The following is a 27,029-nucleotide window of genomic DNA, read 5'->3' on the forward strand; positions in this document are numbered from 1 at the left end:
TTTTACAAAAGTCACTTTACAAACACCATAAATAATAGTGAAATTGAGATCTTACACAGACAGACAGATTTAATTCCCAACCAATTCCTAACATTTACCCCATGACAGCAGATTTCTATATTTTATTTATTTATTTCAAGTTCTTATATAGCGCTGTCAATTTATGCAGCGCTTTACATATACATTGCACATTCACATCAATCCCTGCCCTCAAGGAGCTTACAAAATCTAAGGTCCCTAACTCACATTCATACATACATAGTAGGGCCAATTTTATACAGGATCCAATTAACCTACCAGCATGTCTTTGGAGTGTGGGAGGAAACCGGAGTACCCAGAGGAAACCCACGCAGGCACAGGGAGAACATGCAAACTCCAGGCAGGTAGTGTCGTGGTTGGGATTCAAACCAGCGACCCTCTTGCTGCTAGGTGAAAGTGCTAACCACTACACCACTGTGCCACCCATATTATTATCTCAAACAATTATTTCTCCCTCATAGATACCTAGTTTTAATAATGACAGACAATAATATGCGTTTGATCTCTCAGCCTGTTAACTCGCTGCAGTCGAATTCCCGGGTGGAATCTGTCTGAATTATGCCAATATGGCAAATTAAAATGACCAAATCTTGAGATGTTAGGCTATCTAATGGGGTACTAAATCAGGGAAACAGAAACTACAGTATAGTTACCCCAAAAGTGAATGTAGGGAAGCACTAGATAAAACAAGCAGGCTTTAAAATGGCTGCTGACCGGACCCCCAAAGATGACTGCAGATCAATGGGTGGAGTTTGTCTTCCCAAAATGGCGTCTAGCTAAGCTGGAAAATGTTTGTCCGAATATGTCTGATGAAGGATTGAATGATGTCCTCTCCTGTAGATGATGGGTGTGAGTGATGGGTGTTTTGAATGAACTCAGAAACCAACCCAGAGGGTCTTATTTTTCATTGGTGGCTTAGTTTATTGATTAACATTTTGCATATATAATCAGTAACTGACTACAGAGTGACCACTTGATGGCACTCTGGGACTAGAAATGACTATCTCAATGTCATAAAGTATAAACTAATTTTTATTCAATAAAGATTTAACAATGTTATATTACATGGTATATTTGTAAATGACAGTACACTACCTCCCCCCTCCTCCATGCCCACTAACCAGCTAAACACAATGGGGGTGGGATTTTACATGTAGATTGAAAGAAGCTTCACCTCCCTCTTAATCTAAAGCACAGGCTGGAGGGTGTAACACAGCCTGTGAATGGCAGAAATCCACCCACATCATATTATTAAGTAAGGAAAGGGATGGTCCACACTCAGAATGATATCCAAAAAAGTACACGATGTGGCCGCAGCGGGTAAAACACACTGTAACGAGGCTGAGTGCGGCGGCCTAAGAGCTGCCCAGTGCGGGCGCATGGAACATACGCGATGACTGAAAATATCGGCGATATCGGTAATCCAAAGGCCGATTCCTATATATAGGGGAAAGTGCATATCGGCCCCCAATATATCAGTGTTGCCGATAATCGGTCGATCTCTAGTAATAACGTTTCCCTACTTTATCCAAAATTTAAGAAAAAACATGTTTTGCCTATAGTTCTATTTTAATTATTTATGTTTACTCTGTATTCCAAAGGCTGTTTTTTTTTTTTTTTTGAACATGTGATCAGCAGCAGAGGACTAGATGCTCCTCCTGCTTATGTTTCCCTGCAGACAGACTGGGAGAGAGCTGAGTCATGTGATAGCTATATGTTAATTAGTAAAAAGGTAGGCTTTTTTTTTTTTTATAAGATGAATACAGTGCCATCATTCACATACAGAAATAAAAGGGACATTTTAAATTAGACGGTGTTTGTTTAGTATCACTTTAATTATACAGAGACACATAACTTGTACACTATTTCCATTTTCACTACTTAACCACTTAAGCCCCGGAAGATTTTACCCCCTTCCTGACCAGGGCCTATTTTGCGATTCGGCATTGCGTGACTTTAACGGACAATTGCGCGGTCGTGCGACGCTGTACCTAAACGAATTTGGCGTCCTTTTTTTCCCACAAACAGAGCTTTCTTTTGGTGGTATTTTATCACCTGTGCGATTTTTTGATCATGCGCTATAAACAAAAAAAGAGCGTCAATTTTGCAAAAATAACAATATTGTTCACATTTTTTTATATGAAATTCCCCCCAAAAAAAAGTAAAAATCAAATTTTTTTAACGTTTTAGGCCATTTTTTTTTTTTACCATATGTTTGGTAAAAAAAAAAAAAAAAAAAAAAAAAAAAAAAATCGCAAAAAGCGTATTTTGATTGGTTTGCGCAAAAGTTATTGGGTTTACTAACAAATGGAAAGATTTTTGTCATTTTTGTTGTTGTTTTTTTAGCGCGATTTTTTTTTTGCTGGACTGCGACATTGCGGCGGACAGATCGGACCCTTGACTGACATTTTTTACACTTTTGGGGTTACCAGTGACATTACTGCAGTAATCAGTGCTATATATATGCACTGTTACTGTAAAAATGACACTGGCAGTGAAGGAGTTAACTGTATTGGAGAGGGAGAGGTTAAGTGTGTCCTAGGGGCGTGCTTCTAACTGTGATTGGCTGTGGCTTGATGTGTAAGAACAGTGATCAACGGTCCTACATAGTAGAACCGTTTGATCATCATTCTTACACAGAGAGAACTGACAGGCGGCTTTGTTTACATTAGCCACCTGCCTTTCTCCCGCTGTCACCGGGTCCGCCGGGCACACGCGCGGGGGGGGGGGTCCGTGACCCTCCGGCAGCGCGCGCTCGCTACCAAAACCCTCACAGGCTAGCGACGTAGATCTACCTTACTCTGCCTGTGAGGGGCTGACTGCCGTCTGCCGGTGTAAATAGTCGTGCGGCAGACGGCAAGTGGTTAAAGTGTTTGTTACCCCAGCATTTCGGACTCCTGATATGTGCCTTCTATATCATGTATTTATATGAAAAAGTCTTCTGTTCTCTTTGTATTCCTTCCTTTGTGTGAAATCCCTTGTGTTCCTGTCAGTCTCTCTTGTAACAATCCTACAGGCTCACCTGAGTCAGAGGACTGCTGGCCGAAGGTAGGAGGGGAGCCCAGTGGCAAGGACCGCGGGCCGGTAGTAGGTGCGGGAAGTCTGGCAGAGGTGTGGTCAGACAATTCGGGTTGGCTACGGTGGTAGCAGTGCTGGATACTGGATGGACACCAGGTAGTACTCTGATGAGGACACGGGTTCACCTGAGGTGCGGAAACTAAGTGCTAGCTGGTTTTCACTAGAGCCCCTGATGGTGGGGATAGACTGCGCTGCAAGCTAACACCAGGTCGCGGTCCACAGGATCACCCAGCCAGGCAGAGTGCAGGTTCGGTCCGGAGGTGGAGAAGCAGACAAGGGACAACCAGAGAGAAGTCAGACGAGCCAAAGGTCGGGCGGGCAGCAGTAAGCGTGGTCAGACAATCCGGATCGGCAACGGAGGTAGCAGTTCAGTAGGTAGGGACAAAGCAGAAGAGTAGTCGGTAGTCAATTCCTGGTCAGCAGTGGATTTGTGGTAGTAGATAAGAGCAGCAGTTGAGGAGAAGCTTGATCAAGGCTCAGGAGCTCAATAATCAGCAAGCTTGAGTGCAAGGGGCTGGACTTATATAGGGAAGTACCAGGTGTGGGGAATCAAGGGTGATGAGCAAGGCATGGCAAGACTAAGGTTGAAATAATAGGCTTCAGGGAGGAATGTCCAGAGAGGACGTTAGCCCAGTAAGCAGGGCTATCGCCTGGGATGTGGCTGGTCACGGGTTCGAATCCCGACAGCTCTCCTCCAATGATCAGACTTGTCCTGACACCCCTCCCCTTGCACAGCGATCTACTTGGTAGCTCAGTGTGTTGTTGCTTCTCCTCCCCAAGCTCTTTTGCAGCTGAGAACAGAAGGAAAGTAATCATTTATAAAAAAGGTAAAAAAATATATTGGTAATGGTGTTTTTAAATCTATACACAAAAAATTTGCCTTTCATTTCAATTTAAAACCTAATGGGTTGTTTTACAAGATGATTGTTTACAATCACTTCAATGATAATAAATACAACAAACCAAAAATATGATGAGGTAAGTCCTGTGACGGACGCAGGTATCAGATCCCTGTCCTTCTCACTAACGCATGACAAAGGACCAGCCAATCTCACACCCTGCCGTCACTTTCGTAACAATGCCACTCTCAGCTGCACCCTGCACAAAGATTTTCCAGCTTGCAGGACCACAATCTAGGTGCCAGCAGGCTGAGAGCGATTGTCACTGGGCTAATTAGGTGAATAACCCCTTCAATGCCACCACTTCTGTGTTATGAGCCCAGAGGAAGCTTGTAATTTTAGAAATACCAATTATGATTTTAGAATAATCGTCTGTAACACACACTGTCACCACAGACAGGTATGTTTATAGGATTTGTTCTATACAGTAGCACTCTTCAAGAGACAGGTTCTTTGTTAGCTTGCAGTAAGAGCCTAGGGATAAGGTTAACACTTTTCAAAATAAAGTTTTAATAATGAAAAAGTCAAAGTTGTTGCAAATAAAATATTTACAGAAAAAAGATGGTTTGGAGAAATAGAGACACAATTCAGCAATTAGACAAATAAGGTAGAATTGAGAAAAAAGAATACTTGCATTTAATGTTCTGGGTGTTATCAGAGTTCAATCGATGAGCCAGGGGTGATCGGTTCTCAAACTTGATAGATGTTCCTTCTTGATGTTACCATGAGAACTCTGATAACTGGGTAGGAGTCAGTTTTTTCACTGGGATCAAAGAGGTATTGACAGATGCCCCTGACCAATTAAAACGGAGTGGCAATGGGCTGTCCTGGGGTTATGACAATATCAGGACCTTCCTCTTTGGACAGTTTTATACCACTAGTCATATCTCAAAATATGTATTGGTTACATTCTTTCAACTGATAGTTTATCATTCAGCATGTCATTTCACATCCAGGGATACCAAACACAGAATATGTCAGATAAACTTGTCACCCAGGGAATATCTGACAGCTATCTTATATTCTGTATGTGATAGGGTGGTCATGCATGGTCTTAATTCGATCAGTATGACATTTCTCATCCAAATATATACTTATTGTTAATGTGTAATGTCCCTGTCTGTATTTATGAATCGTTTGTGTATTTGTTAAGTTTTTAATGAGCAGAGCTGCTGCTGTTTGCTATCTACGACTACCTGTCTGATTATCCTTAATGGATTTGTTCAAAGTTTTACAACAGGCCTGTTTGGAAGAAACAAACATCCTGCCAGAGCTCAATTAGTGGTTTTATGTCTCTGAGTGTAGATAACGGTTCTTTTGTAAAAGGTATGCATTCCATGAGTTAACTGAGGTGGGGAGGGGGGAGAATATCACTGCGTGTATAACTGTTCTGTCTGTCATGGCTGACTTATAATGACTGAACAACATGGCTGCTTACGGCAGCTTTTCGTTGTCCAGTGCAGGATATCATTATAAGTCCTTTTTGGAAAATATGATAATTCATCATGATTACGTATTTTTGGATAGTATTTTGCCATGGCTCTGTGTGTGAATAGAAATGCAGAGCCGTGGCTAGGGAACGAGCCTCCTTGGGTGCGCCCATTGCAAGTTGCTTGCTCTGGGGCCACTCAGCAGGAGGGAGGGGCCAAGACGCTAGTGAGGGACCCGAGAAGAGGAGGATCGGGGCTGCTCTGTGCAAAACCACAGCACAAAGGAGGTAAGTATAACATGTTTGTTTTTTTTTTTTTAATTCTTTCTTTTTTTTAAAAAAAGCCTTTAATATTACTTTACGTGTCGGTTCACACTATGGCGATCCGACTTAGGGGGCGACTTGCATGGACTTCATAAAATGAATGTCTTTGCAAGTCGCTCCAGGTCGCCCCGAAGTAGTACAGGACCCTTTTTCTAAGTTGGAGCGACTTGTGTCGCTCCTATTAGAACCGTTCCTGTACTACACTGTGGACCGCGACAGTGCACGACTTGTCAGGCTGAACATAGAAAGTAACTTGAATAGTGAATGTGTTGTCCTTAAACCATTTGAATTTGAGAAGGTATAGGTAGTTATGGATAAACACGGTTCGTTGTCATTGTCAAGTCATCTGTTTACCATGAGTATCAAACAATTCTCCAAATCTAGCCAGTTTTTCAAGGTCTTTTACTTATTAAACTCACACCATTGTTTTGGCAAACAACTCCTCAAGGTATTTTTATCACTTACTGGGAATCATTTCACGTGATGCTGGCTTTTTGGCCTATCTGACAATCTTCCATTGTTTAAAATTAGAGAAATAATAAAATATAATTTTTTTTCAGAGAAACAACACAAATGTCAGGAAGTTACACTGTGTATCATAATGTTTGGTAATGCTAAAAGGGGACGGCACAGTTACCATTTATAGGTTACATTAGTAATTCAAGAAAGAAATAAGGCTATACTGTATAAGGGGTACCTCATACATAAGAAATGTATATTAGAAAAAAAACAGAGAGATAATGGACTTTACTGGTACCAAGAGAAGGACGGCCAGATTTTGTTATAATAAAGAAACAACATTTATTACAAAAGTATAAAAATCATTAGTAAAACCATGTATTCATGTTAACATAGAACAATATCCCCCATATATTGAAGAACCAACATGTCTTCACCAAATATTCCAAGGTGGACGCTTTACGCAAAGTCACTTCCTCAGGACCTCTATATCTTGGCAGAAAAGAAATTTGGCGTATCATCACAAGAGCTTTGCACAAAGATGGTGGGATACAGATAGTGCGGGCAAAACATATTATGTGGGGTGGCGAAATGGCATACACGTGTACAGCCTTATCTGTAGATGGCGTGAAAAAAGTAGTATGAAAGATGTTAAAGGTTTTCACCTAAATGTCCATTCACAAAACCCAAAAAAATTACCATATATTTCTACAGTGTCACATATAATTGCTGGGAAGGAACCTGCCAATCCTCTCACTATATCTTACAAATAGGCTGTTGGTGGACATACTGTGGTTGCAGATTGTGGGGCACCCTTGAAACCTTGATTGGGCATATTGGAAAGAATATCCTTATTTGTATGCCATTTCGCTGCCTCACATAATATATTTTACCAATACTATCTGCTTTCCCGTCATCTTTGTGCAACGCTCTTGTGATGATATGCCAAATTTCTTTGCTGCCAAGATATTAAGGTTCTGAGGAAGCGACTATTCGAAACGCACCGACCTCTTGGAATATTTAGCAAAGACATGTTGGTTCTTCAATATATGGTGGATATTGTCCTATGTTACCATGATGAATACATGATTTCCTAGTGATTTTTTACTTTTGTAATAAATATTGTTATTTTATCATAACAAAATGTGGCCGTCCTTCTCTTGGTACCAGTAAGGTTCAACATCTCCTAGTTAGGTTACATTTTTGTACGAGGGCACTACACTTTTGAAAGTCTTTGTCTTATTTATTTTTGGACATTGGTATAATTTGTTTAATTATAATATTTATATTGTGTTACAGTGTACGGGGTATTATAAATTGCCCTGCTCTGGGTGTCAAATACTATGCTACTGTGCCACTTTCCTTATTCTTTTACTTAACGCATTGCATACCTTACTGATCATGCTAATGTGTCATGGGCTGTAGATAAAAAATATTAAAATAAAAGGGTTTTACTGCAACCAGAAAACTATTTCAAGGGTTCAAAAATATTAATAAAGGCTGTTCTATAGGAAAAAAAAATCTATAAACCGCCTACATGCTTTAATGTGGAGCTTCACTGCATCTGAGCACCAAAATGCTACTTATCCACTTGCCGACCACGCTATAGCGGAATAACGGCTACAGCATGCCCATCTAGTTCTGGGAGGATGTCTATTGACGTGCACCCACTTCTTGCGTGACCCCTGGGGCGCTTATCAGGAAACATCTGTGATCGCTGGGTCCGCAGCGCATCATGAATCAGGGTAAAGGGTGAAATGGTGTATACCATGTATTCGCTCTGTCCAATGACAGAGCGATTAATTCTATGTCAACAAACCAGCGTCATGTCCGGTTCAGCTTTCTCCTCTGCTCACACCGATACAGCGTGTGAGGACAGGAGTGAGATGGTGCAGCAGCATGAATGGGCTGGATTTGGAGTGCCCACAGTGCTCATTAGTGCCACATCAGTGCCATCACAATGCACATCAGTGCCATCACGGTTCACATCAGTTCCACATCAGTGCCATCACAGTGCACAATAGTGCCATTACAGTGCTCATCAGTGCCACCACAGTGCTCATCAGTGCCACCACAGTGCTCATCAGTGCCATCACAGTGCACTTCAGTGTCACATGAGTGCCAGTACAGTGCTCATCAGTGCCACCACAGTGATCATCAGTGCCTTCACAGTGCACTTCAGTGTCACATGAGTGCCAGCACAGTGCTCATCAGTGCCACATCAGTGCCATAACAGTGCTCTTCAATGCCACATCAGTGCCATCACAGCCACATCAGTGCCATCACAGTGCTCATCAGTGCCCTCACAGTACTCATCAGTGCTATCACAGTGCACATCAATGTCACATCAGTGCCATCACAGTGCTGATCAGTGGCACATTAGTGCCATTACAGTGCTCATCAGTGCCTTTACAATGCTCATCAGTGCCATCACAGTGCTCATCAGTGCCACTACAGTCACTTCAGTGCCACTACAGTGTCATTAGTGCCCTAAAGTGCTCATCAGTGTCCTACGATGCCACTACAGTACTCATCAGTGCTCATTAGTGCCACTACAGTGCCCATTAGTGCCCTACAGTGCCCATCAGTGAGTACTAATCAGTGCCATCAGTGAGTGATTATCAGTGCCCTACAGTGCCCTCAGTGCATACTCATCAGTGCCACTAAAGTGTTCATCAGTGCCACTACAGTGCCCTATTAGTGCACATCAGTGCCCATCAGTAAGTGCTCATCAGTGCCACCCTATCAGTGGATCCTCATCAGCGTCCATCGGTGCCATAAAAATGTGTTAAAAAAATGTGTTTTCATTTTCTTTGCACATTTTCCATAACTTGTGGAAAAAAATGATATGTTCAAAGACTCATTATGCCTCATAGAATATACATTGGGGTGTTTGCTTTCCAAAAAAAGTAATTTTGTGGGTGTTTCCATCGTTCTTGTGCTCCAGAGCCTTCAAAAGCATAATACGTAGTCAAGAAATTAGATGTGTAATTTATGCTCCTAGAACACCTGACAGTGTTCCTTGCATGTTGGGCCTCACTATGTGGCCAAGCTGTGAAAAAGTTTCACAAATGTGGTATCGCTATACTCAGGAGGTGTAGCAATATGTGTTTTGGGGTGTAGTTGCAAGTATGCATATGCCATGCCGTTAATATGACAATTTTGGAAAGAAAAAATTTTTAATTTTTCAATGAATTGTGGGAAAAAATTACAACTTGAAAAAACTCACCATGCCTCTTACTAAATACCTTGAAATGTGTACTTTCCAAAAAGGGGTATTTGGGGGGTATTTGTACTGTCCTTGTTTGTTAGTGTCTCAAGAAATGAGTTGTCAGTACATCAGGTGTGATTAGGTATGATCAATTTTCAGTGATTGGCTCCATAGCTTGAAGACTCTATAACCTTCACAAAAAACAAATAATATACACTGATTTTGATTATTTTTACCAAAGGTATGTAGCAGTATAAATTTTGGCCAAAATTTATGAAGAAAAATTATTAATTTGCGAAACAAAGAAAAATTTATTTTTTTACAAAAATGTTGGTCTTTTTTATTTATATCTCAAAAAATAAAAAACATAGTGGTCATTAAATACTACCAAAAGAAAACTCTATTTGTATGGGGAAAAAAAAAGAACAAAAATTTCATGGGTACACTGGTGCATGACTGAGAAATTGTCATTCAAAATGTGAGAGCACTGAAAGCTGAAAATTGTCCTGGTTAGGTAGGAGGTATAAGTTTTAATATGTTAATATTCAAAGCAAACTCCCCCATCAATTAATGTCCCCATGATTTATTTTGATCAGAAATCACTTTGATAAACAACCCCCTAGCATTTCTGGCCATGGCCATCCTTAGAGGGCAAATTATTTATGCAGCATTAACTTCCTGGAATCCATCTGCCCTTTGTTCAAGCATGCATGCAAGAGACTGTGCTTAGCCGAGAATACCCCTCTCCCTCTCCTCCCAAAGACTCCTGGGATGTATGACATCTTTTGCTTAGGCAAGAAACCCGAGAAGTAATTGAAGTAAAAAAAAGTTTAAAACAGATAAATATGATATACAGTACTTTCCAATCTATTTACTAATGCTAGCAGCATGAGGATTAAAAAAAAAAATTCAATGTTAATTTGGAGAGTGAAGTTCCACTCTTGCGTTTGCCTTCTGGTGCCTGATACATTACAAGTCTCTAAACAGTGTTGGTGGTTTGCAGTCACTGTTCAATAGGAACTTTGTATTCAAGCAGCTGTGTGTGCTGCGATGGCTGAATACAATAGCCGGGAGTGGAGATTCCTCCATCCACACTGTTCTAAGTGATTGAGTACCAAGACACATCTGGGGTCGCAAATACACACATTACATAAATCTTGATTGAAGTAGCCAGATTAAAGTGTTTCTCACCCTAAAAAGTGCTTGTGTTGTTTAATTTGGGCCCTTCTATCACCTGAAATACCTGGTTGATCCTGCCTGGTTCTGCCCCCCCCCCTATAAATTGAACACGGTTTATCATGGCTGCTGAGCCATGACACTGTGGTCAGTTTACGTGCCTCTGTCATCCGCAGCTCTTCTGTCGTCCTCTGTCCTCCTCTGCCCTCCTCTCCCCTTCCCTCCCTGCCTGTCAGCTAGTGACAGCGCCCTCCCTTCCCCTCCTGCTGCTAAAATTCCTTTATAATTTCATATAATCCTCTGTGGATAATAATGCTGTGTGCCCCAGTGTCTGTGTTTTATTAAAAAAATGCTGTCCTATACCTAATTTCAGAGTGCCACTTGGCGCTCACGTGGCCGCCTGCCTCTCTCCTTCTCTCCTTCTCCCCTCCCAACAGACGTCAGCGGGGGATCTCAGCCCCTCCCGCTTTAGCTGCCAGATCAGGATAGGGGAGAGATGGCCAGTCACGTGAGCCCCAAGTGCCACTCTAAAATCAGGTACAGAGGGCATTTTTTTTTTTAAAACACAGACACTGGGAAACACAGCAGTATATAAACCACAGAGGGCTATATGAAAATATGACAGTGGCTTAACAACCACTTTAACATTGAGTTTGAGTCTGTCTGTGCCTCTCTTGATAAATCCTTCCTTTTGAATAGGGCACCTATCAAACTTTTTTGTTTGTACATGACTACATGTACCTAAACAATTAAATACTGTCTCTTGGATCAAGTTCAAGCCGTAATTTCACATACACAGAACGTGAAAGGTTGACAACAACATTACTGTCAACAGCTACAATGAAGATTCATCAGATACGTCAAACCTCAAAGACAAAATTAACTCTCTGGATATGTTTCCACAACAAAAATAACTGCTACAGGTTATCATCATATAACAGAAGGGCAGACAACACACTTTGCTGGTTAGTCAATAAAGAATAGTTTTTAGGTTTTCGCTGTCATTAATCTGAAGGTTTGCTCATTTTTCTTTGGAGACATATTTTTTTCAAGTGAACCTGCGACCATGCTACAGACTGTTTAAGTATTTTACATTATAATATACAGTATCTCACAAACGTGAGTACACCCCTCACACTTTTGTAAATATTTTATTATATCTTTCCATGTGACAACACTGAAGAAATGACACTTTGCTACAATGTAAAGTAGTAAGTGAAAAGCTTGTACAACAGTGTAAATTTGCTGTCCCCTCAAAATAACTTAACACACAGTCATTAATGTCTAAACCGCTGGCAACAAAAATGAGTACACCCCTAAGTGAAAATGTCCAAATTGGACCGAATTAGCCAGTTTCCCTCCCCGGTGTCATGTGACTCGTTAGTGTTACAAGGTCTCAGGTGTGAATGGGGAGCAAGTGTGTAAAATCTGGTGTTATCAGTCTCACTCTCTCATACTGGTCACTGGAAGTTCAACATGGCACCTCATGGCAAAGAACTCTCTGAGGATGTTAAAAAAAAAAATTGTTGCTCTACATAAAGATAGCCTAGGCTATAAGAAGATTGCCAAGACCCTGAAACTGAGCTGCAGCACAATGGTCAAGACCATACAGCAGTTTACCAGGACAGGTTCCACTCAGAACAGGTCTCGCCATGGTCAACCAAAGAAGTTGAGTGCATGTGCTCAGTGTCCTATTCAGAGGTCGTCTTTTGGAAATAGACATATGAGTGCTGCTGGCTTTTCTGCAGAGGTTGAAGGGGTGGGGGGTCAGCCTGTCAGTGCTCAGACCATACGCCGCACACTGCATCAAATTGGTCTGCATGGCTGTTGTCCCCAAAGGAAACCTCTTCTAAAGATGATGCACAAGAAAGCCCGCAAACAGTTTACTGAAGACAAGCAGACTAAGGATATAGATTACTGGAACCATGTCCTGTGGTCTGACGAGACCGAGATAAATGTATTTGGTTCAGATAGTGTCAAGCATGTGTGGTGACAACCAGGTGAGGAGTATAAAGAGTAGTGTGTCTTGCCCACAGTCAAGCATAGTGGTGGGAGTGTCATGGTCTGGGGCTGCATGAGTGTTGCCGGTACTGGGGAGCTACAGTTCATTTAGGGAACCATGAATGCCAACATGTACTGTGACATACTGAAGCAGTATGATCCCCTCCTTTTGGAGACTGGGCCACAGGGCAGTATTCCAACCTGAAAACTACCCCAAACACACCTCTAAGACGACCACTGCCTTGCTAAAGAAGCTTAGGGTAAAGGTGATGGACTGGCCAAGCATGTCTCCAGACCTAAACCCTATGGAGCATCAGTGGGGCATCCTCAAACGGAAGGTGGAGGAGCGCAAGGTCTCTAACATCCACCAGCTCAGAGATGTTGTCATGGAGGAGTGGAAGTTGACTCCATTGGCAACCTGTGAAGCTCTGGCGAACTCCATGCCCTAGAGCAGTGGTTCTTAACCTTGTTGGAGGTACTGAACCCCACCAGTTTCATTTGCGCATTCACCGAACCCTTCTTAATTGGAAAAATAAAATATGATTTTTTCAAATTCAAAACATAGGTATATATTATTTTAGGTATATATTTATACATAGGTGCACAAAATGAACAAAACCATTAAGAACAAAGAACAAAACCATTAAAACATGATTTTTACACAAAAACAAAAACATAATAATGAATATTTACTGCAAATTAGTGTGACTTCTGCTGTTGTCTTTCAGAGACCAGTTCAGAAATGCGCAGCTTTATCTTGGCAAGTGCCACTCTCATGTCATTTTCGCAACAACGTCTGTTCCTTTTCTTTGTTTTTATGTCCAGCATCCCCCTTACAGCAGGCCAGGGTGAGGTGAGGTCCCGTCCCCCATATAGATCACCCCCTTTACAGTAGGCCAGGGTGAGGGGGATCTATATGGGGGACCCCGGACCTCACCTCACCCTGGCCTGCTGTAAGGGGGAGATCTATATGGGGGACAGGACTTCTCCTCACCCTGGCCTGCTGTAAGGGGGAATCTATATGGGGGACCTCTCCTCACCCTGGCCTGCTGTAAGGGGGGATCTATATGGGGGACCTCGGACCTCACCTCACCCTGGCCTGCTGTAAGGGGGGATCTATATGGGGGACGGGACCTCACCTCACCCTGGCCTGCTGTAAGGGGGGAGATCTATATGGGGGACGGGACCTCACCTCACCCTGGCCTGCTGTAAGGGGGATCTATATGAGGGACCTGGTCCCCCATATAGATCCCCCCTTACAGCAGGCCAGGGTGAGGTCCCCTATATAGATCCCAGGTCCCATATATAGATCCCCCCTTACAGCAGGCCAGGGTGAGGTGAGGTCCCGTCCCCCATATAGATCTCCCCCCCTTACAGCAGGACAGGGTGAGGTGAGGTCCGGACCCTGGCCTGCTGTAGGGGGGGGTCTATATGGGGGACCCCAGAGTGACCTAACCTCACCCTGGCCTGCTGTAAGGGGGGATCTATATGGGGGACCCCAGAGTGACCTAACCTCACCCTGGCCTGCTGTAGGGGGGGATCTATATGGGGGACCTCACCTCACCCTGGCCTACTGTAAGGGGGGATCTATATGGGGGATCATGTCCCCCATATAGATCCCCCCTTACAGCAGGCCAGGGTGAGGTGAGGTCCCGTCCCCCATTTAGATCCCCCCCTTACAGAAGGCCAGGTTCCCCATAAAATAGATGCCCTTTACATAGTCTTCTCAGTGTTCTCACACAGTCAGTCAGACAGTCAGTCACTAGACTAGTACAGCCAGTACTACTCCAGTCCTACCTTTTTTTCACCTGTGTCCCGACTCCCGATCACAGGCTAGGTTTTCCTCCTGCAGGCTGCAGCACCACTGTCACCACTGGCTCTCTGGCCTCTCACCTGCCGGCTTCCTCTGCTGCTGCGGCTGCCTGGCCTGGTGGTTCTCTCCCGCGCTGCGCTTGGCGGCCGCTGCACGGGTTAGTCCCTCCCCCAGACAGTCCCTCTCCACACCGCATGCCTGGCCTGTCTGCCCCCCCCCCCCACCACTCCACAGTGGGCGACGCCGGCTCCGGCTGGATCGGATTCGGGAGCCGAGCAGCCGAGCCGAGCTGCACAGCCAGCAGTGAGAGTGAGCCAGGGGCAGAGAGAGCTGCGAGTGCGAGCAGACTCAGCGGGTGGCGGCGGCCAGCCTATCATGACAGAGTGAGTGACATGACACTGCGGAGCAGATGCGCCCCCCAGATGTTGCGCCCGGTGCGGCCGGCCCCCCCTGCATCCCCCACGCTACGCCACTGGATGTTATGTATTTCCATGATGACGGCGCGGAGCGGGAGCAGAAGTACATGCCCGAAACTGGAGAAATAGTCCCTGACAGCGAAGTGGTACTAGCGGAGGGTGTGCCGAACCCTCGAGACTGACCCACTGAACCCCTGGGGTTTGATCGAACCCAGGTTAAGAACCACTGCCCTAGAGGGTTAAGGCAGTGCTTTAAAATAATGGTGGCCACACAAAATATTGACACTTTGGGCCCAGTTTGGACATTTTCACTTAAGGGTGTGCTCACTTTTGTTGCCAGAGGTTTAGACATTAATGGCTGTGTTTTGAGTTATGTTGACAGCAAATTTACACTGTTATACAAGCTGTACACTCACTACTTTACATTGTAGTAAAATGTTATTTCTTCAGTGTTTTCACATGAAAAGATATAATAAAATATTTACAAAAATATGAGGGGTGTACTCACTTTTGTTAGATACTGTGTATATATATATATATATATATATATATATATATATATATATATATATATTTTTTTTTTTTTTACATATAGTACATGAGCTTTAAAGCAAGCCCTCACAGACCTTTATAGCTGCAAGCACCATGGAATAACTAATTCTCAAATTTCACAGCAGAAACACAGAAGCTGTTTTAATTGTTATCTCAGCAGCTCAGCTTACCCTGCGCTCCCCTCTCCCAGCAGTGACATAGCAGCCTTCTAATATCTAATGCAGCCATTCCCAATTGCTCATTCATCAAGAGGTTGCTAGGGATTCCGTGAGCTGCTGCTGACTGACCTCCAATTTGAAGGTACCTGCACAATTCAAGGCCGCTTGGTAATGCCAGCAGCATGACGCCAATTATTATTTTTTCTGTCTGTAAGGGCAATATTCTGACCACAGCTATAGGCGTTCCATTCTTCCCACTATCTTCCAATGTATGAGGCATTTTACCATTGACCTCCCATGAATTGGTTTTAATAAGGGTTCCCCAAGGCCTGAAAATTATTTTTCATCAGGGTAAAAAGATTGGGGAAAGCTACTCTATTGTAAGCACATAGCAGTTACTGTGGGCAGGAGGAGCAAGGTGAGCTAATCTGCTGAGAGATAAGAACTTGATCATGGTCCTGCTGCAAACTTCGAGGATGAATTGCCTACTATTTACTCATTTTTTCCCAGCCCATGATTCAGAAAGTACTGAAGCCACGTGGTAAGCACTAAAGCCATGAAAATAGCATCTTTTTGGAAAGATGTCAGCAAAGGCAACTTCCATTTTTAATTGGGAAAGATTTACTTTTTGCTTACTGTTCTGGATTTCCATAATCTGACACAGCAGAAAAAAAACAAATGTGTGTTCATTTTTACCAGGGTCACAATCTACAGCAATATTACCAACTACTGTAGGAAAAGCGACAGCGAGAACAACGACACAGCAACCCAGATCTTCTGAACATACAGCAACTTCAAAGAAAACAACACAATCAGTTCCGGAATCCACATATACTTCCACTGATGAAACTCCTAAATTATCTACTATCAGTTATTATACAACGACTGGACACGATTCAAGCATTCCAGGTCTGTTAATATTAATTAAAGTGGAACTGCACTGCATCTGAGCACCACAAACCAAAAAATGCTATTCAATTCATTTTTAATACTTAAAGGAAACTCACCCAACCATCCATGTCTCAATGCTTTATTCTGCTCCTAAATCCCTTTGAAAAACACCCCCTAGCATTTCTGGCTGTGAGTTGAGTAACGGCAGATGGTTCATGTAGTATTTACTTCTTAGAATCTATCTGCCCTTAGCTCAGGCATGCAGAAAGGAGGGTGTGCTTAGATGACAGAACCCTTCCTACCCTGAAGCCTCCTTGGAGATATGACATAATTTGCCCAAGCCTGGCAACCAAAAGGTAACTGAAGAAATGTAAAAAAAAATAAAGTTTAAAACAAGTAAATATGAAACACTTTCCTATCTATTTACTAATGCTAGCAGCATAAGGATTAAAACTAGTCAATGTTGATTGAGAGAGTGAATTTCCGCTTTAAACTTTAGGCTACAGTTTTTGATACTACACAATATGCCGTAGTGCATCATACAGAATGCAATATCACGAGATGTAACACAACTACAGTTTGTATAGACCTCACGGATCTGTAGTTTTAGAGGAACTCCAATGTGGATTGATTCTGTGCAGTGTTTCCAATAAATTGTGAAACAATCTCTGCCTGTTTGATCAAATTTAGACCTATAAACTACAAAAACAGGCCTTGCATAATTACTGATAATGACATTAAAGGTTCTGTGCAGTCAATAGCAGCCAGAGGCTTCCTTTAATACAGATCTGCAGAAAAATAGCTGTCCATCAGTGTTACATTGCCAGCACTTTATAATACAGTAGATCCTTATTGGCTCAAACTACTTCTGCTGCTTCCTCTCCTCTAACTGGAATTATCAGAGATAATTTTATATGGAATATAATGACAGCTCCAAATGCTTGAATTATCAGCTGCACGTATTTTTTTTTTTTTTTGTGTAAATGATTTTTATTGAAAAATTAAATGCATACATTGCAAATGAACAACCGTACAAATACAGTAACATATTGACATGGTACAGGCTTAACGAAACACAACAGTACAAGCCGAACAGTGCCTGTCCCATGGGTGGGGGAGGAGGGGGGTGGAGGGGGGAGGGAAAGGTACAGGTTAGGTGAGGTAGAGTGGAGTAAGGATGCAGTAAAGAACAATGATGTCAGTACATTAGAACTGGTCTACAATGTTGTTGCCCAGAAGTTCCATTGAGAGTTGAAAGATTGCAACTTCAATTGGTTGATGGCGATAGCCTTTTCAAATTGATAGTTCGTTTTTAATAATGAAACCACCTCTGACAGGTTCGGGGCATCGGGTGTTCTCCATTTACGTAGAACTACCGTCCTGGCCGCCAGAAGAACATGAGTCACCCAAGGTCTATACATGACGGGGATTTTATCTATACCTAGATTTAGTAAAGCCATAGCTGGGGACGGTGAGGTCAGGCAACCCGTGTGAGAAGATATGTAAGAGAACACTTGGTTCCAAAAACTGCGTAGGGAGGGGCACGACCATAGTATGTGAAGCAGAGTGCCCACCTGGGAGCACTCCCTCCAGCATAGTTGGGAATATTTTGGGGAGAAGCCCGCCAATCGAAAGGGGGTGTAGTACCACCGATTCGTTATCTTGAGAGCCATTTCCCAGTGGGTGGCACAGTGTGAATATTTGTGAATCGCCTGGAGAGCTGCCTTCCACTCAGTAATAGAGAAGGTCGCAGTCAGGTCCCTGTCCCATCTGAACATGTGTGTGGTCTTGTGAAACGTCACATTGTCCAGCAATATATTGTAGTAGGTTGACAGTCTAGGGGAATGTCCCGAGGTGTCTGTGAGTGCGTCCCATATTTTCCCGTCCACGGTTATTTTGCATAATGGGTGAGATAGTAGGAAGTGCGTTACCCTGAGCACTTGGTAAAAGGAGTTGTGTGGGAGTGCATACTTGCGAATGAGGTCGGGAGTTGAGAGCAAAGTGCCGTTATCATAGAAGGAGTTAAGTGACCCAAGGCCCCAACTAGTCAGTAAGCGTGTGGGGAGATCAGGTATATGCAATCGGAGAATAGAAATCAGTAATAAGGTTTCGGACAGAATGTCTCTTCCATTGAGCGAGACTGGAGGGCGACGCCACACCCTCAGCGAAGCTTGCATAGTAGGAGGCAGTAAGCGAAGGTCCCAAGCCTTCCATTTATCACTCAAAAGCAGCGCTTTGAGGTCTGAAATGGGTGCAATGTCTCTCTCCAGGTCCACCCAAATCGGGTGTTCGGCAGGGTTTAGCCAATGTCGTAGCTGAGCCAAAACAGTGGCCCAATAGTACGTCGGTATGTCCGGAATTGATGCCCCCCCAAATTGTTTCTTCCGAACTAGAGTCGCGAAAGCACAGCGTGGGTGCTTGCCCTCCCACACGTAGGTCGTCAAGGTCCTAGATAGTTTGAGGAGGTGCGTCATAGGGAAATGGATAGGGAGAGCTCTGAACAAATACAGCAGTTGTGGCAAGATAAACATTTTATACGCCGCCACCCTGCCGCTCCATGAGAACCACAGGGGGCGCATGCGAGATATGTCGGCATTGATCTTTGCCTGTATTCTGGACATATTTGTTGAGAGCAATTTGGCAGGGTTTGCTGGGAGATCTATACCCAAGTAGTGTATTTTATCCGATGACCATGGAATAGGAATATTTCTCGCGAGGGATACCTGGGAGGTGGAGGAGACCCCCATGTTAAGGACCGTGGACTTAGATGCGTTTAATTTGTAGTACGATACCTTATTGTATGCCTGAAGTGTATCGTAAGCCGCTGGGAGGGACGTGTGCGGTTGGGTAAGCATTAAGATAATATCGTCCGCAAAAAGGTTTATCTTATGATGATAGGAAGGGAGGGAGAAGCCCATTATACAGGGATTAGATCGAATGGTCTCCGCCAAGGGCTCAATGACCAAGTTAAAAATCGACGGAGAGAGAGGACATCCTTGACGGGTGCCATTCGATATATGGAATTGTTTGGACAGAGTACCAGCAGTGTATACCCGAGCCGTCGGGGAAGAGTACAGCGCTGTAATAGCTGACAGTATTGGGCCCCGAAAGCCAAACTTCAACAACGTGGCTCGCATGTACCCCCAGTGGACCCTATCAAATGCCTTTTCGGCGTCCAAAGTGAGTAGCACCGACGGGGTTTTGGATGTATGAGCTAGATGCATGATCCCTAGGACCCTTCTAGTCGCGTCCGACGTCTGTCTACCAGCTGTGAATCCCATCTGGTCTTTATGTATAAGGGACGGCAATATAGCTTGCAAGCGTTTGGCGAGTATACGGGCGTATATTTTGGCATCGGAATTAAGTAAGGAGATGGGGCGAAAGTTAGCAGGGGTGTTGGGTTCTTTCCCTGGTTTGGGTAGCGTGACAATGTGGGCCCCTAGTATGTCAGGTGGGAGTGAAGACACCTCCATGGCCTTATTAAACACTGCAACTAAAGTGGGGCTCGTGAGGTGGGACGTGAGCTGGAAGAATTCATTTGAGAATCCATCCGGCCCTGGTGATTTACCCTTGGGCAAGGAGGAGATGCTGGTTTGGACTTCAGACAGTAGAATCAGTGAATTCAACGATTCCAGTTGGTCAGTAGTGAGAGATGGCAGGGACACGGCCGCGAGGAATTGATCAATATCCGCTGCTGTCGGTTGGTGTTCGCTGGGGTCGTTCTGTAAGTTATACAGCGCGCCGTAGAAGTTGGCAAATTCGTCGGCTATGGCCTGCGGGTGTGTGATTTTCGATTTGGTCGAGGGTTGCAACAGATGTGCAATCCTTGACTTAGCCTGTTTGTGTTTAACCTGATTGGCCATATATTTCCCCGCTTTGTTAGCTTGAAAATAATGTTGTTGTTTAAGGTATTGGAGATGTTTGTCTGACTGTTCTAGGAGTAGGAGTCGAAGGTCCTGTCTCAGCTTAATCAAAGCCGTCGAGTCCGCATCGTTCGGTCGTGCTTTGTTGGTCATTTCCAGATTGTGAATGTCAGTCGTTAGGGATGATATCTTGTCCCTCCTCTGCCTCCGAAGCCGTGACTGCTGCTGGATGCACACCCCTCTGATGAAGGCCTTGAGTGCACCCCACAGCACCCACGGGTCGGAGACAGAGGGTTCGTTAATGGCAAGGAACTCATGTATCTCCTTGTTGAGTCTATTTCGACACCCGTCGTCCTGCAAGACCCGGGAGTCACATCTCCAGATACGTGTCGGGGAGAATTTGGCGGATTCCTCTATGGTCAATTCCACCACCGCATGATCGGACCAGGTGATGTCAGCGATCCCAGAGGAAGTCGCCCTATTCAGCAAAAATAAGTCTACACAGAACAAATCTATCCTGGAATAGGAATTATGTCTAGGAGAGAAAAAGGAATAGTCCCTCTCCGCTGCATGTTGGCATCGCCAAACATCGTACAGCTTCTCTTTATGAAGAAGGGGCCCCAGGGACTGCCGTCGATCCCGGGGGGACGCCGAGGTGTCCAACCCAGGGTCGACGACAGTGTTGAAGTCCCCACACAACAATAAATGACCATATTTAACATCATATACTTGCGGGAGAACTCTCTTCAGGAACCGAAGATGGTGCGAGTTTGGTGCGTAGAGCACACACAGAGTCATTGGCATGCCATTTATGTCACAGGTGGTGATGATGAACCTGCCGTCAGGATCCAGTACAGTCTTGTGGATTGTGACCGCCAAAGTGTCTCTAAACGCCAGCATCACACCCCGCTTCTTATCGTTACAGGAGGCAAACAGGATCTGTGGAAAGTTCTTGTGGGTACAGCGAGGTTGACTGTCAACCTGAAAGTGTGTTTCCTGTACAGCTAATATGTCAGCTTTCCGTGAGGTAGCCTCCTTCCACAGAGAGCGCCTTTTTGCGGGGTGATTGAGACCGTTCGCGTTGATGGATATCACCTTAATAGTCATGGGGAGACATAGGGATCCTTAGAGCTGACCTTTGGGCGTACAAAACAGAACAAAAATGCATCAGTTGCGAATCATCCTTACTGTCCAAGGAGGAGGGAGCAGGGGAAGGAGGGATAGGTATGAGGGCAAAAGAAAACAAAAAGCATAAGAAATGGACTGTCTCGGCAGTCCGAGAGCGGAACCATCCGTTAAAAAAATAACAGGAGGCCAGATAGAGGTACTATCCATGGCCTAGGACAAAAAACGTGGGTCCTCAGTGTGCGTTGGGGCTGGAGTGCACTGACGGAGACCTGGAGGATCTTTTGCGCGATGCTACTTGCCATTCAGCTTCCAATGGGCGTAAAGGTGGAGAGAAGGGCGGCATAGCCTGATCCGCCAGCAGTATGTTCCATCTACGGAGCGCTGAGATCCCTTCTTCCAGGGATCTAATAGCCACAGATGAGCCTTCATGGGTGACCAGAAGGGTCGCAGGGTATCGCCACTTGTGTTGCACCTGATGGTTGCGCAGAGCCTTAGTGATCGTGGATAGGTTGCGCCTAGCCTGCAGTGTGTGCTTGGACAAGTCCGGCAACAGTTGTACAGCGCTATATGGATCCGGTAGCTGATTGTTCTGTCTGGAGGCAAGCATGATGCGATCTTTAGCATGGAAAAAATGCACCCTCATGAGAACATCCCTGGGAACATCATGCGTTAGGAAGGAGGGTTTGGGTAGACGGTGAATCCTGTCTATTAAAAGTTCTGAGTCCGGGATAGTGGGGACCAGAGTTTTAAACAGCTCCGTCGCATATTGCAGAAGTTGTGTGGGGGGTACCGATTCTGGAACACCTCTCAGCTTTATATTGTTGCGCCGACTCCGATCTTCTAGATCGGCGACCTTATTTTTCAGCCATGCGATTTCCTCGGATTGAGAGTTCGTCCTGTCTATAACCACATTGATGGATTCAGCATGGGTATTAACAGTTCGTTCCACTAAGTCTATCCTGGAGCCCAGAGAGGAGATTTCTTTAGTGATCTGCTTGGTTTGCTGCTGCATGTCAGCCTGCATAGATGCTCGCAGGGAGTACAGCATGTTCTTCATTGAGGATTCTGAGATAGGGTTCCCCCCCGAAGGGTAGGCTGCAAAGGAGTCTCCATGAGTGGGGCTGAAGGCCGCGGAGGCCTGATTGTTAAAAGTAAGTTCCATACCTGAGTCGTGCAGCGCTGGAGGAGGAGAGTCCATGCGCTGTCTGTGCTTCGCTGGGCTCCGGGATGACGGAGAAGGTGGCGATGGTGAACCCGAAGATTGTCCGCTGTCCGGGTTGGCAATTATGCGGCGCTGAGGTGGGGTAGTCTGGAGCTGTGGAAGCTTGGGGATCTGCGTCGGGCTCGGCTTCCCGCGCTGCCCTCCGCTCTTGGTCCCGCCGCCATTTTGGCGGAGCCCGGAGGCTTGGTAGATGAGATATCCCGTCATTTTACCGGACTGTCCGGTATCCTTCTTGCGCCTGGCCATGGCGGATGATCTCCCGCAGGTCACGGATCGCGTCCGGGGTGTGTAGGAGCTTTGTGGGCCCTAGTAGCGGCGTTTGTCCTGGGTGGCCGTGCGGAGCTGACTCAACAAGCAGCCATCTTCCGCGCTGGCAGCCACGCCCCCGGCCAGCTGCACGTATTTTTTAAGGAATGTATAACTTTTTTTTTTTTTTTAATTCAAACAGTATCTTTATTGAAAATTATACCAGTTGGGAATACATTGAAGTGTACATAAAGCAAGTAAAAAACAATACATCCATCATTAACAAAGGAAACATTTTGGGAATGTACATCCTGAGTGGAGATCACGTGAAAGACGCAAACTGCGTTAGAGGAAGCAGGATATAAACAGAACAGTGATATACATTATTAACTAATGGAGAGATGATCACAGCTATTGCTGCACGAAGGGCATGTCATAGATGTAGATGACCTGACTAGACACGGAATGTATAACTTTTAAATGTGTCAACCCCTCTGCCTTTCCCTTCTGCTCCCCACACACCACAAATGCCCAGGGAGACATGCAGCCAACACCTGGCCCCTTGCACACAGGTCCCACCATTCCACACCTCTTGTATGCTATCATATTCCCTGCTGCCGCTGGTGTGTGGATCTCCTCATGCCAGGCACTATGGTCTAGTGGGCATAGCACGCTCTCCTTCCCACACTGTGCCCCACTAAAAACAAAGAGCTTGCTCCTAGCCATACGTGAAGAAGGCTAAGCCTCTTGCCCAGGCAATCTGATGCTAAACATCAGGTTTCATGGGCTATAGGATTGCACCTAGCTAAGATAAAACTACCTGGGCTGGAGAAAATAGGGCACACATCTCTTGCTGCCAGCCTCTGTAGGCTACCTGTGCCTGTGAGGGCCTAAAACTAAGATTGGGCCACCAGGAGTTACACTCTGGGTTTTATGTCTTGTTTGACAATGTTGTTCTGGACTGTGGATATGGAATGTTGAATGGGGTGTAGACACCTTCAAGTAGGTGTAGTTCCTTCGAGAGAAAAATGGATCTCCGATTGATGTGCACATCCAAGGGTTGTCATCAGTTTTTTAGTGGGGTCACTCTGGGCACCTTTGGTTTTGGCAGTCTTGACGGGTGTGTCCTGGTAGACTGGCCATTAGGGGTGTCCCTGGATCCTTCACACGGTCCCTTCTCTGGATGTCTCACACACATCAGACTCTCGGCTTTTACGACCGACTCATGAACATTTTAGTCCTGTAAAGGAAAACGGATTCCATGAGAACTGACAAATACATTTTTCATGATCATAACCTGTGTTTGAGATCTCAGTCTTCTAATAATTGTAATGGATATCTGGGATGACATGCCCATAACTGGTTAATGTGCACCAATCTCTCAATGATTTCACCATCTTTAGAGATTTGGACCTTGTAGGCCACTGGTGAAATGTTGTCTGCAATGACATATGGACCTTTCCATGAAGGGAGGAATTTCCTCTCTTTAACCTGGTCTCTGGAAAAGTTGTACATATATACCTTGTCATGAATTTCATACTCTTTCTTAGTTGTTTTGAGATCACAGAAGAAGGTCTTAGCGCTAGTTGCAGCCTTCTCCAGGTTCTTCTGGGCAAAAACAAAAGCATATTGCAAATGTTTCCTGAGATCCTCTATGTATTGATGTGTGATCGGATGTACGGTATAACAAATATTGGGGCAATACCATTTTCCTACCAGTCATCAGTTCAAATGGTGACATTTTAGTGGCACCAGTTGGTGTTGCCTTTAATGCCATGAGAACCAATGGTAATTTAACATCCCAATTCTTACCTGTTTCTTTAACAAACTTTTGAAGGACTCTTACAATGGCTTGGTTATACACACCGCCACTGGAGGCTGGTCTACATGCAATATGTAGTTTTCTTTTAATCTCTAGTATCTTCCATAATTTGGCCATGACATCACTGGTAAAGTGAGTTCCCCGGTCAAATTTGATTTGTTGAGGAAGTCCGAATTGGGAAAACACATTATTAATAGCGCAGCATAGGTTTCAGAACTGTTAATCAATGCTGGCAAACATTCCACATATTTTGTAAAGAGGCAGGGGACTGTGAGCATGTATCGATTACCTCTAGAGGATTTAGTGACAGGTCAGATAAAATCAATTTGGAGGTCTGACCATGGCATTACTATCCCTCTCTTCTGGAGGGGTGCGCAGTAAGTGGATGCATTGGGCTGGAATTGGGGAAATATTAAGTACCCTTGACAGTAGGTTTGCACATCCCTAAGCATACGCGGCCAGTAGGCATACTCTCACAGGATCTAATTCCCCCCCATGACCGGATATAGGAGCATCATGGGCATTTTGTAACACGAGTCAGCGAAATTTGAAGGGAACACCCCACTGTTAAATTGTTAAATCCCATTTTTGGAAGTTCGGATCAATAAACCTTCTTGTAAAGTGAACTGGGATTTGGACTTCAGTAAAATCCTCAAATCCTCCTTGCCTACACAATCTTCTTTAGGGATAGGATTCTTGTCTAGATCATAGAATCAGGTCCTCACTGGAAGACTCCTGACTCCATTGTGCTTTTTGGGGCTCTTCTTGGGCCTTAGCATGCCATCTAGTGATGACCTCTACTTCAACGGTACCCAATAAGTGGTCAATGTGCAGGAATCCCCCCTTAATTGCCCCTTCTTTGGCCAGGGAATCGGCTAAATCATTACCATCTTTTTCTTCTCCCTGTATTTTGGAATGACCCTTGGTCTTCTTCTAGAAGATGGTTAGGCCATATGATCTTACCTATTTGTCTATTTTGCAGAATAGTTGGCCATGCTTGACTGGTTTGTTGTTACTTATCAACATACCATTCCTTTTCCAGGCTTGGCAAATACTCTACAAAACTGTTCCGTACATAATTGGAATCAGTGACAAAAGTAAATTCTTTGATGTTATATTCTACGGCCATTTCAATAACCCTGAGGATTGCTGTCAACAATGCCACCTGGCTGCTTCTAGGCCCAATCCAATACACAATGGATACCGGAGGTACCCCCTGTTTCCAAACTACCGATACCTGCCACCATTTGACGTTCCTTACCGATAGTAGCCTGGTAGGCACAGCCCTCTATGTACAAGTATGGCAATTGCTGACAGTAATCCTCATTGAAGGGAGAAAAGACCTGTTCTTCAAAACAATCCTTATTACTCTCTTGAGAGGGATCTGGAGCAGAGCAGTCATAAAGTACTGAAGCCACGTGGTAAGCACTAAAGCCATGTAAATAGCATCTTTTTGGAAAGATGTCAGCAAAGGCAACTTCTATTTTTAATTAGGAAAGATTTACTTTTTGCTTACTGTTCTGGATATCCATAATCTGACACAGCAGAAAAAAAAACAAATGTGTGTTCATTTTTACTAGGGTCACAATCTACAACAATATTACCAACTACTGTAGGAAAAGCGACAGTGAGAACAACGACACAGCAACCCAGATCTTCTGAACATACAGCAACTTCAAGGAAAACAACACAATCAGTTCCGGAATCCACATATACTTCCACTGATGAAACTCCTAAATTATCTACTATCAGTTATTATACAACGACTGGACACGATTCAAGCATTCCAGGTCTGTTAATATTAATTAAAGTGGAACTGCACTGCATCTGAGCACCACAAACCAAAAACTGCTATTCAATTCATTTTTAATACTTAAAGCAAACTCACCCATCCATCCACGTCTCAATGCTTTATTCTGCTCCTAAATCACTTTGAAAAACACCCCCTAGCATTTCTGGCTGTGAGTTGAGTAACGGCAGATGGTTCATGTAGCATTTTTTTCTTATGCCCCATACACACGTGCAGATTATCTGCAGACTTTTGTCTGCAGACTTACCAAAACCATATAATATGAGGTCAAACCTAAACACTTTCAATTTGTATGCAATCCGGCAGGCCCTTGCACTACATAGAAAAGGTAAGTCTGCAGACAAAAGTCTGCAGATAATCTGCACGTGTGTTAAGGCATTAGAATCTATCTGCCCTTAGCTCAGGCATGAAGACAGAGATGATAGAACCCTTCCTACCCTGAAGCCTCCTTGGAGATTTGACATAATTTGCCCAAGCCTGGCAACCAAAAGG

At 44.3% G+C, this 27,029-nt stretch overlaps 1 protein-coding gene across 1 annotated transcript in view; it reads left to right on the forward strand.

The window, feature by feature from the left end:
* The window catches only part of IL15RA (interleukin 15 receptor subunit alpha), a 164,218-nt gene that overhangs the window by 119,251 nt on the left and 17,938 nt on the right, over positions 1-27,029 (forward strand). The window contains exons 5-6 of the mRNA XM_082254181.1: positions 16,255-16,464; positions 26,308-26,517. Coding sequence (XP_082110307.1) covers positions 16,255-16,464; positions 26,308-26,517 — 420 coding nt within the window. The remainder of the gene's footprint in view (positions 1-16,254; positions 16,465-26,307; positions 26,518-27,029) is intronic.

The sequence above is a fragment of the Pelophylax lessonae genome (genome assembly GCF_965119305.1).
Source record: "Pelophylax lessonae genome assembly, chromosome: 4".
Classification (NCBI taxonomy): Eukaryota; Metazoa; Chordata; class Amphibia; order Anura; family Ranidae; genus Pelophylax; species Pelophylax lessonae.